Here is a 16714-nt window from a genome sequence, read left to right as displayed (position 1 = left end):
CATTTGTATTTTACAGCCCAGTAATCTGCCACATATATTGAATTCTGTAATCATTATTTTTTACCTGTGAGATTACAGAATTTCTGTTTTCTTGTCCTAAATTACAATTCCTGTTTCAGGGATGGGTCAGCTAAAAGAGTATGGGGGGAAAAACTCCTGGGATGAATTCATTTATCCATCAAATATCTGTCAAGCACTTAATATGTGCTTGGCACTATTTCCAGTGTTGAAGATACAACAGTGCTGAGCAAAATAAAGTCTTATTCTTCATGGAGCTTATATTCTAGCATAGGGAGATGACCACAATCAAGCATACAAGTGAATAAATATAATTTTAGCTTATGATAAATATCCTGAAGGAAACAAAACAGGACAGCAGGATAGAGTATGATTGGGATGGGGGGAAAGGTGATGATATTGGAGCTGTGACTTAAACAGTGACAGGCCAGGAGAAAAGTGTCCCAAGTAGAAAACAAAGAACACAAAGGCCCTGAGAAGGGGCCTGAAATATAGAAGAAACAGAAAGAAGGCTAGTGCAACCAGATCATAGTAAACAAAAGGGGAGATGGTATAAGACCAGAGAAATAACTTCTTATCAGCTGTTACAGGGCCCTGAGGTCCCAGCTGAGGACTTCAGGTTTAATTTATACATAAAAAGGGAGGCTGTTGGTGGGTTTTAAGCAGGAAAGTGACATTATATGATATTTATCTGTATATTTTAAAGCACTCTGGCTGCTGTTTGGTAAGTGGATAGTAGTGATACAGAAATAGTTGCTGACAGACCAGTTTAGAGGATTTTTGCTGATATAATGTCTGGGGTTAGTTTCACTTCAGGGATAGGGCGAAAGGGGTAAAGATATAGAAAAAGCAGAATTGCCCATGAATTGAAGCTGAAATGTATGAGAATGTGGGGAGCTCATGTATTATTACCTCTACTTTGTATAAGTCTGAAATTTTCTGTAATAAAAGAAAACTTCTTAACGGTAGTCTAAGTGAAAAACAGTGGTACCCTGGACCATTGTCAGAGTAGTAATGGAGCTACATGGGCAGATTCAAGATGTATTTGAAAGTAAATCTCATAGGTCTTGTTGATGGATTAGATATATATTGTTGGAAATAGAGAAACCAAGGACGACTGTTATATGTTTGTACCAAACAACTTGGGTGGATGAGGCTAGGGATCAGGTTTGCAGGGGACTCAAGAGAATAGTTTTGGCAATGTAAATTTGAAATGCCAATTCGTTTTCCAAGTGGAAATGTTGAGTAGGCAGCACAGTGTAATTTACAATACATTAGCTAACACTGAACGGTGTACTCGCAAACAATCTTGGAATCCTTCATTATGTGTTTCTAAACTTTGCCATTAATGACTTAGAAGTTCTATCCTTTTCAGATTCTGTAGATAACATTGAAAGGCTTAGTCTGTCTATATGAAATAATTTAGATACAATTTCTGTTTTCTGTGGATATCCACTAGTAATTGTATTTTGAATAGCCTCTCTGCTGAGCAGTAGTTCCCCACCTCTGTTGAGCTATCATTCACATGAAGGGTGTTAACATGGAGGGCAAACTCCATGGGTTGACCAGACTTCCTGTGCACTACTCCTTTTCAATCATATGGAAATGCAAGTTTGTGAAAGTAAAATTTTGAGTAACACTTTAGTGTGATGTGTGTATATTTTAAATATAAGTCTTTTATGCAAACTTTGGATCTATTATTAGTAGCTAAGCATTGTAACGTATTTCATGTCTGATTAGAACGCTGTTGAAACACCATTATTGACAACCATAGATCTATTAGTTATTGATAACCATAGATCTGTTAGCTCTGTTAGCTGTTAAAGTAATATTTATTAAGGGCACCACTCTAAGAAGCTTCTTATTCTTATTGATTCCTCACAACAACCTCAATTTATTTATTAATCCCTGTTTTATAGATAAAGAAACTTAGGCCCCCTAAAATTCACTCAAGTAGGAAGTAGTAGAGCTAGGATTCAAACCCAGGCATCTGGTTCCAGAGCCTTTACCCTATATTTCCAAAGCCTTCACTCTTAACTGCTACCGTGTAATGTGTATAGAATATTGTAAGTTTTGTTTCAGAAAAATTATAGTAGACAAGACTGTGTGAGTAACCAGAGTCTCTCTTTTTTTTTTAATTGAAGTATAGTCGATTTACAATGTTGTGTTAGTTTCTGTTGTACAGGAAAGTGATTCAGTTATACGTGTGTGTGTGTGTGTGTATATACACACACACATACGTATTCATATTATTTTCCATCATGGTTTATTACAGGATATTGAATATAGTTCCCTGTGCTATACAGTAGGAAGGACCATGTTGTTTATCAGAGGCTCTTTTGATTTTATTTTTACTTCATCCCATGAGGTTGGAACTTTAGAATAGGGAAGAGAAAATAATCCCAAAGTCGGTCTTCATCTTACTCTTTGATTTTCTTCCTTAAATTACTTGTTTATTTATTTATTTTTACTTTTTCCTTATAGCATCAGCGAGAGCTTTCTAACGGTCAAAGGTGCTGCCCTTTTTCTGCCACGGGGAAATGGCTCATCCACACCAAGAATCAGCCACAGACGCAATAAGCATGCAGGTAAAGCTCCACATATGCCATTCCTTTTCTTGGTTTCTTTACCTTTTGTTTTGTTCTAAAAGACTGAGTACCTCATCGCCATTTCTTCAACAGTTCTGTAATGGTGAAAACATTGTACTATGCTGTAATCACTTTTCTTTCGCTCTCATAGACCATATTTCTGGCACTTAGCAGAATACCTTATACACGAAGTAGATGTTCAACAATAAATTTTTGTTGGAAAAATAATCAGGCACAAAAATACACTAATGAAGTCTTATGTGACATCTCGATTAAGGTTTTGGTAATCAGCTAAAAGATGTTCAGATGTTTCTTCAGACTCTATGCAAAATCGATTAACCAAAGATGACTTTTTTTTTCTGTCTGCTCTCTAGTGATGTTATGAGGAGACTAATACGGCATATTACTAATATAAGTAAATTCAGTAGCACTATTGTGTTAACAAGAATTATGATATCACATATTAAAATACCAGTTCTTAAATACCAGAGTCTACTTCTTGATTGTGTTCACGCTAAAAAGACTGGAAATTTAATTCAGAGGACTTTTATAGAAACAAGGAATCATCAAATAAATGTTCACTTAGGGATAAGTGTGATACTCTGATTTTGAAATAACCCACTAATATTCTGCACCCAGTACCAATATGAGGCTTGTTTCCCCGCACATCCAAGCAATTCTCAGACACCAGCTGGGTGTCCTGCAATTCACCTCAATTCTGACACTATCTACCTGGAGATAGTGTCAGATTCCACAGGTTAAGGGCTCAGTTGTATAAGGCTGCCCCCCTTACCCCCAACTTCAGGTGCCAGTCACAAGTCCGGGTTGTCTGTAGATTGGAAGTTCCAATGACCCCCACCTTGGGTTTGTTTAATTTGCTAGAGCAGCTCACAGAACTCAGAGAAACATTTCACTTATTGGATTACTGGCTTATTATAAAAGGATATAACTCAGGAACAGCCAGATGGAAGAGATGCGTAGGGCAAGGTATGTGGGAAGGGGCACGGAGCTTCTGTGCCCTCTCTGAGTGTATGCCCTCCCCAAATCTCCATGTGTTCACCAATCTGGAAGCCCTCTGAAACCTGGCCTTTTAGGTTTTTGTGGAGGGTTCATTACACTGGTATGATTAATTCAATTGTTGGCTATTGGTGATCCATTGAACTTCCAGCCCCTCTCCCCTGCCCAGATAAGGAAGTTCCAACCCTCTAATCACAAGGTTGGTTCCCCTGGCAACCAGCCCCCATCCCTAGGTGCTTTCATAGAGTCAAGTCATTAATAGAACAAAAGACACCTTCTTTGCTCCACATCACTTAAGAAATTCCAATGACCACTGTAAAGCAATTATACTCCAATAAAGATGTTAAAAAAAAAAAAAGAAAGAAAGAAATTCCAATGATGTTAACAGCTCTGTGCCAGGAACTGGACAAAGACCAAATATATATATTTTTTATTATAAATCACTGTATCACACCCACTAACAGTAGTGTACGCATTTAATATTTCCATATGTTAGACTTCTCTAAAGTCAGGTGCATGTGGTGATGAGGTTAAGAAAGAATTGAAGAAAGTTGGTCTAGAGAAAGAGGTCTCCAGGTATAGGATATCCACAGTTTAAAGGAAGATAATCAGCCTTATGCCTCTCTTCTAACAGCAAGCCTAACTTGTGTCATTTTGGGGGAAAAAAAAAAGTCAGTTGTCCTGAGGACACCAATTAGAGAAATCCTAATCAGTGCTATACAAAGAGTGTTTGCTTATTGTCCAAAATGTGCCATTTTGATGACGTGTGATGTCCAGGAGTGGAAGCAATTGGAATTACTAAGAAGAGAACAAAGAAGACTGTAAACCTTGAGTGTGTAGGTCAGAGGTGAAAGCCAGAGGTACTGTGTCCCATGGAGCCAGTAGTGAGTTTAACTCCAGTGCAGGTAATCTTAGCTATTTTAGTGGCTGCCCTACTTCTTGTTTGGACCTTCATCTAGTTCCAAATGTAGCAGCTCAGAATTATAATCCATCTCATTGGACAGTATTATCCTCCTACCAAAACTCTCCAGCCATGGAAAAATTTTAAAAGGGGCAGATGAAAAAACTCTTTGGAAAATTAGCTTTGTACTACATTTTCTAAAAACCTTCCTCTTCAACACCAACCACCAGAGTCAAGGGGGGATCTCCTCCCCAACACCACAAAAACTTGAATGCACAGAGGAAGTAGACCCAGGTGAGCTTTGGGTTTCTGTTTGGTGTGGATATTTATCACAGTAAAAAGAAGACAAAATATTGGTTTAAATCCAGTGTGTCTGACTAAGATGTTAGGCAAATTGCTCTGTGGCATGTAATAGTAAGTGGGGTCAGTGGCTTTTCAGCTGCCACCCAGGTTTCTACTTGACCTTGTTCACTTAGCTTTCTCCATACCAAAAAGAAAAGCAGATTTAACACAAGATGAATGGACTTTACTTGTGATCCAGACCAGAACAGATGAGGCAGTGTGAGTATAAATGCAGCTCACAGAGCCAGACCTTCACATAAGCTGGAGCTCCCTTGGCTGAGTCGGCAGTAACTGAAAGATGATGGCAGAATTGCAAGCAGATCAAGGGCTTACTCTGTCTAATTGTACTTTCTTATGCATATTTCTTGAACGAGTTAGAATTTTATCTGGGCTTCATTAAAAATATCCAAGTACTTTTTTGTAATCAAAAAGTGATATTATAAGTGAATGTCTGCTAACATTTTAAAGAGAAACAACCAAAAGTCTTTAAAATCAAACTGAAGTCTAAAACTTGGCTACCAGCAGTGAAGCATATGAAAACAAAATGTAGGAAAAGGATCTTAATGGTACGGGTATATTGCCTCTATTAGTCTCTATGAAGGACAGTTTCCCAAGAGGAAATACCTCATGGCAGTACTTTTCACCACTAGCGAATCTGAACTTCCACATACCCAGCTCGCGTAGGAAGCCCTACTGTAGGGGTAGGGCTCCCTGACTTTTGTCGGACCTTCTAAGAAGGTCCAGCTAGATATTTGGGCCACTAGTGCTTGGAGTGGAGTCTTAGGGCTGCTGTTTGCCCAGAAATGTTTCTCCTCTAGAAGTTCTCCATCCTGAAAATTCTTTCTTTAGGTTATTTGTCCTGAGAGAACAAAAGGAAGCTTAATTTTGTAAAAGCCTGAGCTGCTTACCTCAATTGTAACTGTAGTCATTCTTCATTGTTTATACCTAACACTTTGTCTCCCCACGCTGATTCTTTTATTTTTAACAGCTTTATTGAGACATAAATACCATATTATTCACCCAATTTACCCATTTAAAGTGTACAGTCAGGGATTTTTTTTTTAGTACATTCACAGAGTTGTGTAGCCATCACCACAATCTAATTTTAGAACATTTTCATCACCCCAAAAAGCAACCCAGTACCCATTAGCAGTCACTCCCTATATCCCCCACCCTCCCTCCTAGCCCTAAACAATCACTAATCTACTTTCTGTCTCTATAGATTTGCCTATTCTGGGTGTTCCATGTCAGTGGAACCATATAAACAATCTTTTGAGACAGGCAGCTTTCACTTGAGACGTGGCCCCTTTCAAGGCTCACCCATGTTATAGTATGTAACAGTACTTTATTCCTTTTTATGATTGAATAATATTCCAGTGTATGGATATACCGCATTTTATTTATCCATTCATCAATTGATAGACGTTTGAGTTTTTTCCATTTGGGGGCTAATATGAATAATGCTGCTATGAACATTTGTGTACAGGTTTTTTGTGTGGACATATGTTTTCATTTCTCTTGGATTTGTACTGTGAACCCACACTGGTTCTTGCACATGAGACTTAGATTCTGTCTCTGGGTTTAAAGTATAGTAGAATGGCCAAACATAATGACTCTTCTTTTTAATTTTGAAAGTTGAAAGATTCTGCAATAATGGAATTGGTCAGAAGCCAGCAGTAAAATGAGGGGGAGAAAAAGACAAGAAAACTGTTCTTTAAGAGGAAGAAAGGGGAGAATTCCCTGGTGGTCCAGTGGCTAGGACTCTACACTTTCACTGCCAGGGGCCCTGGGTTCAGTCCCTGGTCGAAGAACTAAGATCCCACAAGCCACAAGGGACAAACATTACTTGTTTGCCAACGTACTTTTTTTTTCTTCCTATCTCTCTCTACTTCTTGCACATATCAGCATTTCATCTCATCATTAACAGCTGTGAAGTTACGTGGATGAAAATTATGTATGTAGATTCCAAGACCAATGTGAGAACAGGTTACGGTGGCATCCATGATTATGCAGCCACATTAGTCACTTGAGACTCTTGAAAAAGGGTTGGTCAGGAATGAAGTTTTTTTGTTCTCTGATTGTTATCGTTTATGACAGCACATTATCTAATTATCTCCTACTAGCCAAAGCTTCCGATTTTATAGTACAGAACAGGGAAATTGAGGAAACCTATAATAGTTTAATACAAAGAAATTTCAACTTAGTTTTATAGGATGTATAAAAGCAAGTGAGGATTGAAATAATGATTGGCTATTATTTATTTATTTTAGTTTTGGCTGCGTTGGGTCCTTGTTGCTGCACATGGGCTTTCTCTAGTTGGCAGCGAGCAGGTGCTACTCTTCGTTGCGGTTCAAGGGCTTCTCATTGCAGTGGCTTCTCTTGTTGCAGAGCACGGGCTCTATGTGTGCAGGCTTCAGTAGTTGTGGCACATGGGCTTAGTTGCTCTGTGGCATGTGGGATCTTCCCAGACCAGGGTTCGACCCTGTGTCCCCTGCATTGGCAAGCAGATTCTTTTTTTTTTTTTTTTTTTTTTTTTTATTTATTTATTTTCGGCTGTGTTGGGTCTTCATTTCTGTGCTAGGGCTTTCTCTAGTTGTGGCAAGTGGGGGCCACTCTTCATCGCGGTGCGCGGGCCTCTCACTATCGGGGCCTCTTTTGTTGCAGAGCACAGGCTCCAGACACGCAGGCTCAGTAGTTGTGGCTCACGGGCCCAGTTGTTCCACAGCATGTGGGATCTTCCCAGACCAGGGCTCGAACCCGTGTCCCCTGCATTAGCAGGCAGATTCTCAACCACTGCGCCACCAGGGAAGCCCGGCAGGCAGATTATTAACCACTGCACCACCAGGGAAGTCCCTGATTGGCCATTTTAAAGCACCTAATAATATGTTCACTAGAATATATATCCCTTGAGATCTGCTGTATTTAATATCTTTTTAATATCAGCTACTGATGCGGAAATCATTTTTAACTGTTGACATTATTCTAGGGGGAATCTAAAATTCTTCTTAGATTAAGTGCAACTGAATATCACAATTACAGAGATAGGAATGGCAAAATGGTTAGCTTTTTAAAAGTTAGAGATAATTCTAACACTGTATACCATACATCCCCATTTCAAGATTCCCTTGATTCCACCTTCAGTGGGCCTGAAAGCACAGCCAGTGCTTTCTCTGCCCAACACATTTCACCATCGCTCTCATCAACATCAATCATGGTACAAAACTGACTGGTTTCAAGTGCAGCTTCCAGAGGACAAACACGAAGCAAATTTTAATGTAGTGTAGACTTAAAAGTGAATGTATAGAGATCCATTCATATGAAGACACTCACTCAATTTCTGTGTCTAATTAGAGTCCCTCAGTGAACCAGAACTTTCTTTTACACAAGTTATTAGGGTAGAAGGAATCCTCTCTGTTAACATTACAATGGAGAATAATTATCCTTTGTTTTGTAAATTTCACCAGGTGACCTCCAACAGCATCTCCAAGCAATGTTCATATTACTCCGCCCAGAAGACAACATCAGGCTGGTAAGTTAGAGGTATTATTATAACTTTCTTCCTCAAAAGACTGTCTAAGATAGCAAACATTAAACAGTCATTTTTATGTCCCAGCATAAAAACTGTGTGGAATAGAAAAGAAGAATGACATGTCCCCATCATCAAAGAGCTTAGAATGTAACTGGGGATATGAGTTAATCTGAAATGATGTGAAATAATTTGGTTCAAGACTTGATGAGCGCCAGTTTGTAAGTTATTGACCATAACACCAATTAAAATTCAGAAAAAAGAAACTGGGCCACTTAACCTAGTTGAGGAAGGTTTTATATAGACAGTAGAGCTTAAGCTGGGTCTTGAAAGATGATGAGATTGGCAGAAGGAAAGAAGACAGTCATTCTAGATGAGGGCATGACTGAAGCAAAAGCACACATAAGAGGGACAGGGAGAGAGTTAAGTGGCCAAAGGTTTATGCTGGTCTCAGAGTCAGGAGACCTGGGCTTAGTGACAACCATATGATGTTGGACAAATCACTTGGTCTGTCTGTGCCTGCTTCCTTATCTCTTTTCTACCTCTCACAGTTGAGAGAATCAAACGGACACTAAAGTATATCAGAGTATAAAATGCTGCCTACGTATGGGGACTGTTGTTAATACAGGGAAGTTAAAATACCAAAAGACAAGGCAGGCAAATAGGGACTTAATGCTCCAAACTAGAGGTCTCAATCTGGCAGTCCACAGGCCAGAGATATGTTTTGTTTGGACCACACAGTGGTTTTTGTTGCTGTTGTTGTCGTTGTTTTAAATCTGAGCCAGAATTTTAAAGCTGGATGATTTCACATAGAAATCCAGACTTGGGGCTTTTCATGAAAAATCAAGAATTCTGACCACACTGGGACCTTATTCTTACATGGCAAAACTTGGCTAGACTTGGTAGGGTGAGGACATCAGTATGGCCTGGGTTCTTAATTTACTGTAATTTGTACATATTCTGTTGTCTCCTGCACACTAAAGTCAAGTGTCACCATTTGTCATCGTTCCTTCACTGTTGCCTTGTAATAAAACATCTAATAAAAGTAGGAAAGTAAAAATGGGATGAGTATGATTCTTTGTGGAAAGTGAAAAGTATTTCTACCCATTTAATCTTCACGTGGACTACTCCACTCATTTACATTCCCTACCTGACCCCCTAATATTTAATACCTTTAGTACCTCTACCTTTTCAGTAATCTGTAGTGAAGCATTACAGGTTTTTGAGCCAAGAAGTTACATGGGACAGCTACAGTATTTTTTTTTTTTTAAACATCTGTATTAGAGTATAATTGCTTTACAATGCTGTGTTAGTTTCTGCTGTATAATGAAGTGAATCAGCTATATATATACATATATCCCCATATCTCCTCCCTCTTGTGTCTCCCTCCCACCCTCCCTATCCCACCCCTCTAGGTGGTCACAAAGCCCTGAGCTGATCTCCCTGTGCTATGTTGCCACTTTCCACTAGCTATCTGTTTTACATTTGGTAGTGTATATATGTCCATTGCCACTCTCTCACTTCGTCCCAGCTTACCCTTCCCCCTCCCCGTGTCCTCAAGTCCATTCTCTAGGTCTGCGTCTTTATTCCTGTCCTGCCCCTAGGTTCTTCAGAACCTTTTTTTTTTTTTTTTTTTTAGATTCCATATATATGTGTTAGCATATGGTATTTGTTTTTCTCTTTCTGACGTACTTCACTCTGTATGACAGACTCTAGGTCCATCCACCTCACTACAAATAACTGTTTCGTTTCTTTTTATGGCTCATATTCCATTGTACATATGTGCCACATTTTCTTTAGCCATTCATCTGTCAGTGGACACTTAGGTTGCTTTCGTGTCCTGGCTGTTGTAAATAGAGCTGCAATGAACATTGTGGTACATGACTCTCTTTGAATTATGATTTTCTCAGGGTATGTGCCCAGTAGTGGGATTGCTGGCTCATATGGTAGTTCTATTTTTAGTTTTTTAAGGAACCTCCATACTGTTCTCCATAGTGGCTGTATCAGTTTACATTCCCACCAACAGTGCCAGAGGGTTCCCTTTTCTCCACACCCTCTCTAGCATTTATTGTTTGTAGTTTTTTTGATGATGGCCATTCTGACTGGTGTGAGGTGATACCTCATTGTAGTTTTGATTTGCATTTCTCTAATGATCAGTGATGTTGAGCATCCTTTCATGTGTTTGTTGGCAATCTGTATATGTTCTTTGGAGAAATGTCTATTTAGGTCTTCTGCCCATTTTTGGATTGGGTGGTTTGTTTTTCTGATATTGAGCTACGTGAGCTGCTTGTATATTTTGGATTAATCCTTTGCCAGTGGCTTCGTTTGCAAATATTTTCTCCCATTCTGAGGGTTGTCCTTTTGTCTTGTTGATGGTTTCCTTTGCTGTGCAAAAGCTTTTAAGTTTCATTAGGTCCCATTTGTTTAATTTTGTTTTTCTTTCCATTTCTCTAGGAGGCAGGTCAAAAAGGATCTTGCTGTGGTTTATGTCACAGCGTGTTCTGCCTGTGTTTTCCTCTAAGAGCTTTATAGTGTCTGGCCTTACGTTTAGGTCTCTAATCCATTTTGAGTTTATTTTTGTGTACAGTGTTAGGGAGTGTTCTAATTTCATTCTTTTACATGTAGCTGTCCAGTTTTCCCAGCACCACTTATTGAAGAGGCTGTCTTTTCTCCATTGTATACTCTTGCCTCCTTTATCAAAGATAAGGTGACCATATGTGCATGGGTTATCTCTGGGCTTTCTACCCTATTCCACTGATCTATATTTCTGTGTTTGTGCCAGTACTGTACTGTCATGATTACTGTAGCTTTGTAGTATAGTCTGAAGTCAGGGAGCCTGATTCCTCCAGCTCCATTTTTCTTTCTCAAGATTGCTTTGGCTATTCAGGGTCTTTTGTGTTTCCATACAAATTGTAAAATTTTTTGTTCTAGTTCTGTGAAAAATGCCAGTGGTAGTTTGATAGGGATTGCATTGAATCTGTAGATTGCTTTGAGTAGTATAGTCATTTTCACAATATTGATTCTTCCAATCCAAAAACATGGTATATCTCTCCATCTGTTAGTATAATCTTTAATTTCTTTCATCAATGTCTTATAGTTTTCTGCATACAGGTCTTTTGTCTCTTTAGGTAGGTTTATTCCTAGGTATTTTATTCTTTTTGTTGCAGTGGTAAATGGGAGTGTTTCCTTAATTTCTCTTTCAGATTTTTTATCTTTAGTGAATAGGAATGCAAGAGATTTCTGTGCATTAATTTTGTATCCTGCTACTTTGCCAAATTCACTGATTAGCTCTAGTAGTTTTCTGGTAGCATCTTTAGGATTCTGTATGTGTAGTATCATGTCATCTGCAAACAGTGACAGTTTTACTTCTTCTTCTCCAGTTTGGATTCCTTTTATGTCTTTTTCTTCTCTAATTGCTGTGGCTAAAAATTCCAAAAGTATGTTGCACAATAGTGGTGCGAGTGGGCAACCTTGTCTTGTTCCTGATCTTAGTGGAAATGGTTTCAGTTTTTCACCACTGAGAACAATGTTAGCTGTGGGTTTGTCATATGTGGCCTTTATTATGTTGAGGTAAGCTCCCTCTATGCCTACTTTCTGGAGAGTTTTTATCATAAATGGGTGTTGAATTTTGTCAACAGCTTTTTCTGCATCTATTGAGATGATCATATGGTTTTTCTCCTTCAATTTGTTAATATGGTGTATCACATTGATCGATTTGCCTTCATTGAAGAATCCTTGCATTCCTGGGATAAACCCCACTTGATCATGGTATATGATCCTTTTAATATGCAGTTGGATTCTGTTTGTTGTATTTTGTTGAGGATTTTTGTATCTATGTTCATCAGTGATGTTGGCTTGTAGTTTTCTTTTTTTGTGACATCTTTGTCTAGTTTTGGTATTAGGGTGATGGTTGCCTTGTAGAATGAGTTTAGGAGTGTTCCTCCCTCTGCTAGATTTTGGAAGAGTTTGAGAAGGATAGGTGTTAACTCTTCTCTAAATGTTTGGTAGAATTCGCCTGTGAAGCCATCTGGTCCTGGGCTTTTGTTTGTTAGAAGATTTTTATCACAGTCTCAAGTTCAGTGCTTATGGTTGATCTGTTTATATTTTCTATTTCTTCCTGGTTCAGTCTCGGAAGGTTGTGCTTTTCTAAGAATTTGTCCATTTCTTCCAGGTTGTCCATTTTATTGGCATATAGTTGCTTGTAGTAATCTCTCACGATCCTTTGTATTTCTGCAGTGTCATTTGTTACTTCTCCTTTTTCATTTCTAATTCTACTGATTTGAGTCTTCTCCCTTTTTTTTCTTGATGAATCTGGCTAATGGTTTATCCATTTTGTTTATCTTCTCAAAGAACCAGGTTTTAATTTTATTGATCTTGGCTATCGTTTCCTTCATTTCCTTTTCATTTATTTCTGATCTGATCTTTGTGATTTCTTTCCTTCTGCTAACTTTGGGGGGTTTTTGTTCTTCTATCTCTAATTGCTTTAGGCGTAAGGTTAGGTTGTTTATTTGAGATGTTTCATGTTTCTTGAGGTAGGATTGTATTGCTATAAACTTCCCTCTTAGAACTGCTTTTGCTGCATCCCATAGGTTTTGGGTCATTGTGTTTTCATTGTCATTTGTTTCTAGGTATTTTTTGATTTCCTCTTTTATTTCTTCAGTGATCTCTTGGTTACTTAGTAGTGTATTGTTTAGCCTCCATGTGTTCGTATTTTTTACAGATTTTTTCCTGTAATTGATATCTAGTCTCATAGTGTTGTGGTTGGAAAAGATACTTGATGCGATTTCAGTTTTCTTAAATTTACCAGGGCTTGATTTTTACTCAAGATATGATCTATCCTGGAGAATGTTCCATGAGTACTTGACAGCTACAGTATCTAAGAAATATTCCTCAAAAGCTAATACAGATGGGCTTCCCTGGTGGCGCAGTGGTTGAGAGTCCGCCTGCCGATGCAGGGGACACTGGTTCGTGCCCCAGTCCAGGAAGATCCCACATGCCGCGGAGCGGCTGGGCCCGTGAGCCATGGCCACCGAGCCTGCGCGTCCGGAGCCTGTGCTCCGTAACGGGAGAGGCCACAACAGTGAGAGGCCCGCGTACCTCAAAAAAAAAAAAAAAAAAAAGCTAATACAGAGTAGAGGGGAGGAGGCAGCCAACTTAAATCAGGAAGCCTGCTGGGTAGTTATTGCAATAATCCAGGTGCGTGGTGACGAGCCCTTCTGGGCTAAGGTGATAACTTGGAAATTGAACTTAATGTATCTGTGGAAATCCAAATAGCTGATCTCTGCTTTGTGTCTGGGAAGAGAGATAATGAGTAGAATACATGAATGATTGGAAAGTTGATGATCAGCCCTCTGAACTCTATGGTAATTACACTGATCATTCTGTGTTTAGATTCTGTCATTTTTTCTCCTGAATGCTGCCTCTATAGCCTTCTTGACATGGCCACTAATTTTTGTTGAGAAACTCACTTTGAAATTTAAAGGAATTGAAATAAGAAGTCCCTCCAAAATTATTTTATATCCTTATCCTAACGTAGCATTATACTTACATAAATCTTGTCTATATTTCTTGATATACTTCTATCTTAAACACTTCTTTTTAAGTGAAAAAAGTGGGGTCCAATTCTTACAGCATTAGCATTTTAAAGCAGTGATGCTCAGACTTTAGAGTACATCAGAATCACCTCCAGAGCTTTGTTAAACTGACATTTGCTGGACTCCACCTGAAGAGTTTGATTTGGGGAGCGGGAGGCAATGATAATTTACATTTTTAACAAGTTTTCAAGTCATGCTGATGGTGCTGGTCCAGGAGTCACACTTTGAGAACAACCCCTCTAAAACCCATAATAATGGTCACTTGCATATATTAGAAATAGAGATAGAAATTTGTGGCTAGTTTCCAAAAATTATTTGCTTTGGTAGAGCTAAAGCTGAGGTCTATTACTCACTTTGTCTCTTTCTCATTAATAAAATTCCAGAATTTGGGTTGCATCTCTGAATGTTAAAATAATTTCAACCACAAGAGACTTGGGAAAGCATAAGGGAGCAGTTACTAAGGCAGAATTGGCAATTAAATTTTTTCCTTCCTGCTGAAGTATGCAGCTTCAGCTGCTTTACATTTATAAAATACAAATTCAAAAAATGTAACTGACGCCTTTAAATTAATTCAGAGCTCAAGTGACAAGCCATTTTACAGCAGTTGTTTTGAATTGTTACAAACACATAGTCATTATGTTTCAGATTATTGAGTGAGTCATCTTCAAGAAAATGAGTGAATACATTGTGTGACTTTGGACAAATTAGCACTTTTCTAACTGAAAGGAGCATTTGTAGACTCAAAGCAAAGCCTTTTGTTTTGAGTTAAATTTGAAATGCTGAAACTCTCATTCTGGGGATTGTGCATCAGGTTAAAAGTTTGATAGTTAACTGAAATTCCTGCTTTTATTTTTTTTAATAACCCAACAACAAATAAAGGCACTAAATCCCACATTTTGCTTTAGCATTGAAAATAGGACTAAACTAATTTTTCCTCCAGGGAAGCTCTGCATTATAAATACAATCTTAAGCGTTAGCTTTAGTACTTGGGAAAACCATAGCTGATAATATGAAGGCAGTGGTTTTACAGTGCTCTTGCACATTATCAGAGACCCATTTAATTAAAAAAAAAATAGACTGGGAAATTAAGAGCTTTGCTAACATTTAAAGTAACTTAAGCTAGTGTTTTTAACTAGCAGTGAGGTGCTGACAAGGCACTAGGAGTTGTTTTTGAGTAATTTGCAGGAGAATTTAAGAAAATGAGTCTTTTGGTTTTGTTTTGTTTTTTTTCCAAAAAGAAAAAGGGGTTAATTTTTTTATTTTTAATCAGACAGTACAGAGAGTCATAAAGGCAAAGTAAAAATCAGTTTGTATCCTATACTCCAAGAAAACCATTCTTACTGTTTGGATGAGTATCCTTCTAATCTTAAGTGTACGTGTAAGAGTATGTGTCTGATTCTCTGCGATCTGCTCTTACTGAACTGGGTCAGTGATGAAAATAGCCAAATCTGAGCATCAGAAAACCTTGCAGTCTACCTAATGCATGATCTCTGTAGTACTGAGAAGCAAAAGTATAAAGTAATTTAAAACATAAGTAAGGGCTTATGTACTTATAAGGTGACAGTGGATCACTGAAGACTTGTCAGTGGTTGAATGAGGTTGGGGGCAGGGGCAGTGTGTGTATGAAAGGCTAATCAGTTCTGAGCCATGATGAGAAGATTTTACTACTGAGGTTTATAACTATTAAGGTTTCTGTACTTGATCTGAGCTCAGAAATGAAAGAAGAAAAAAAGTATGTGTCATGTCAGAGAGTGCCTTTTTTATCTTTTTTTTTTTTTTAAACAGGTGAAAATCTAAATGTTGTTTTATAACCTGCTTTTGTCAAACTTTCCTGTGGGTATCTTTCCATGTCAGTAAATAAATCTGTTTTTAATGCCTGCACAGATATAAGTCATTGGGTTTGCAGGGGTTTTTTGTTTTTTGTTTTTGGCTGCACCCCACGGCATGAGGGATCTTAGTTCCCCGACCTGCACCCTCTGCATTGGAAGGGCAGAGTCTTAACCACTGGACCTCCAGGGAGGTCCTCCCATAGGGTCTTTTTTTAAAGAATTTCATACAGATTTTTTAAAATAATAAAATCCAGAGACTCCCTCAAGCTCTGTTTCTTTTGAAGACAGTGTTCTTTAGTTCATTAGTGTCACATCTGAAGTCTATTTTAATTTTAGGTATTAACTTTGTTCTTTTGGCTAGAATTTAATATTTGCATACTTTTGAAACCTTTCTTTCTTGATGGATTGCGTGAGCTGCCTTCTGACGTTGGGACTTTATAATGTGGCTTCCCTCAGGATAAACATTGCATGTAGGGGCATGATGTAAGATTCTTGTTGGAAATAGATTAAAGACAAAGGTGCAATGTAAACTTAAGGAGTATTTCCTGATGCTGGATGATGCTGAGCAGAGAAGTTGTTGTATCGGTTTGTGAACTGCTTATAATCAGATTAAGCGTTTAAACAAGGGAAGTTTTTAACATTCTTTGATAAGATGAGCTTTGAAAATGAGATGACTTGTCAGACCTAGGATTGCTGGATCCAGTTCTCCTGAAACTTGTACTATTCCAAATTTAGCAATAAATGGACTTTCTTGGAATAATTTTCTCAGTTGCTATTGCTGCCACGTTTTAAAATCCAAAACGTTGGGACTTCCCTGGTGGCGCAGTGGTTAAGAATCTACCTGACAATTCAGGCAACACGGGTTTGGGCCCTGGTCTGGGAAGATCCCACATGCCGTG

At 38.4% G+C, this 16714-nt stretch overlaps 1 protein-coding gene and 2 non-coding genes across 3 annotated transcripts in view; all 3 read left to right on the top strand.

The window, feature by feature from the left end:
- Positions 1 to 16714, top strand: part of SSH2 (slingshot protein phosphatase 2) — a 104753-nt gene that overhangs the window by 37701 nt on the left and 50338 nt on the right. Inside the window, exons 2-3 of the mRNA XM_065896990.1 lie at positions 2503 to 2606; positions 8331 to 8395. Coding sequence (XP_065753062.1) covers positions 2503 to 2606; positions 8331 to 8395 — 169 coding nt within the window. The remainder of the gene's footprint in view (positions 1 to 2502; positions 2607 to 8330; positions 8396 to 16714) is intronic.
- Positions 15411 to 15490, top strand: LOC136139591 (small nucleolar RNA U2-19). The gene has a single exon (XR_010657111.1). It is a non-coding gene; the product is annotated as a small nucleolar RNA U2-19 (small nucleolar RNA).
- Positions 15629 to 15698, top strand: LOC136139590 (small nucleolar RNA U2-30). The gene has a single exon (XR_010657110.1). It is a non-coding gene; the product is annotated as a small nucleolar RNA U2-30 (small nucleolar RNA).

This window comes from Phocoena phocoena, chromosome 19 (genome assembly GCF_963924675.1).
Source record: "Phocoena phocoena chromosome 19, mPhoPho1.1, whole genome shotgun sequence".
In the NCBI taxonomy this organism is placed as follows: Eukaryota; Metazoa; Chordata; class Mammalia; order Artiodactyla; family Phocoenidae; genus Phocoena; species Phocoena phocoena.
Note: the sequence above shows the minus strand (reverse complement) of the source record. Positions and strands in the feature narration are given on the sequence as shown.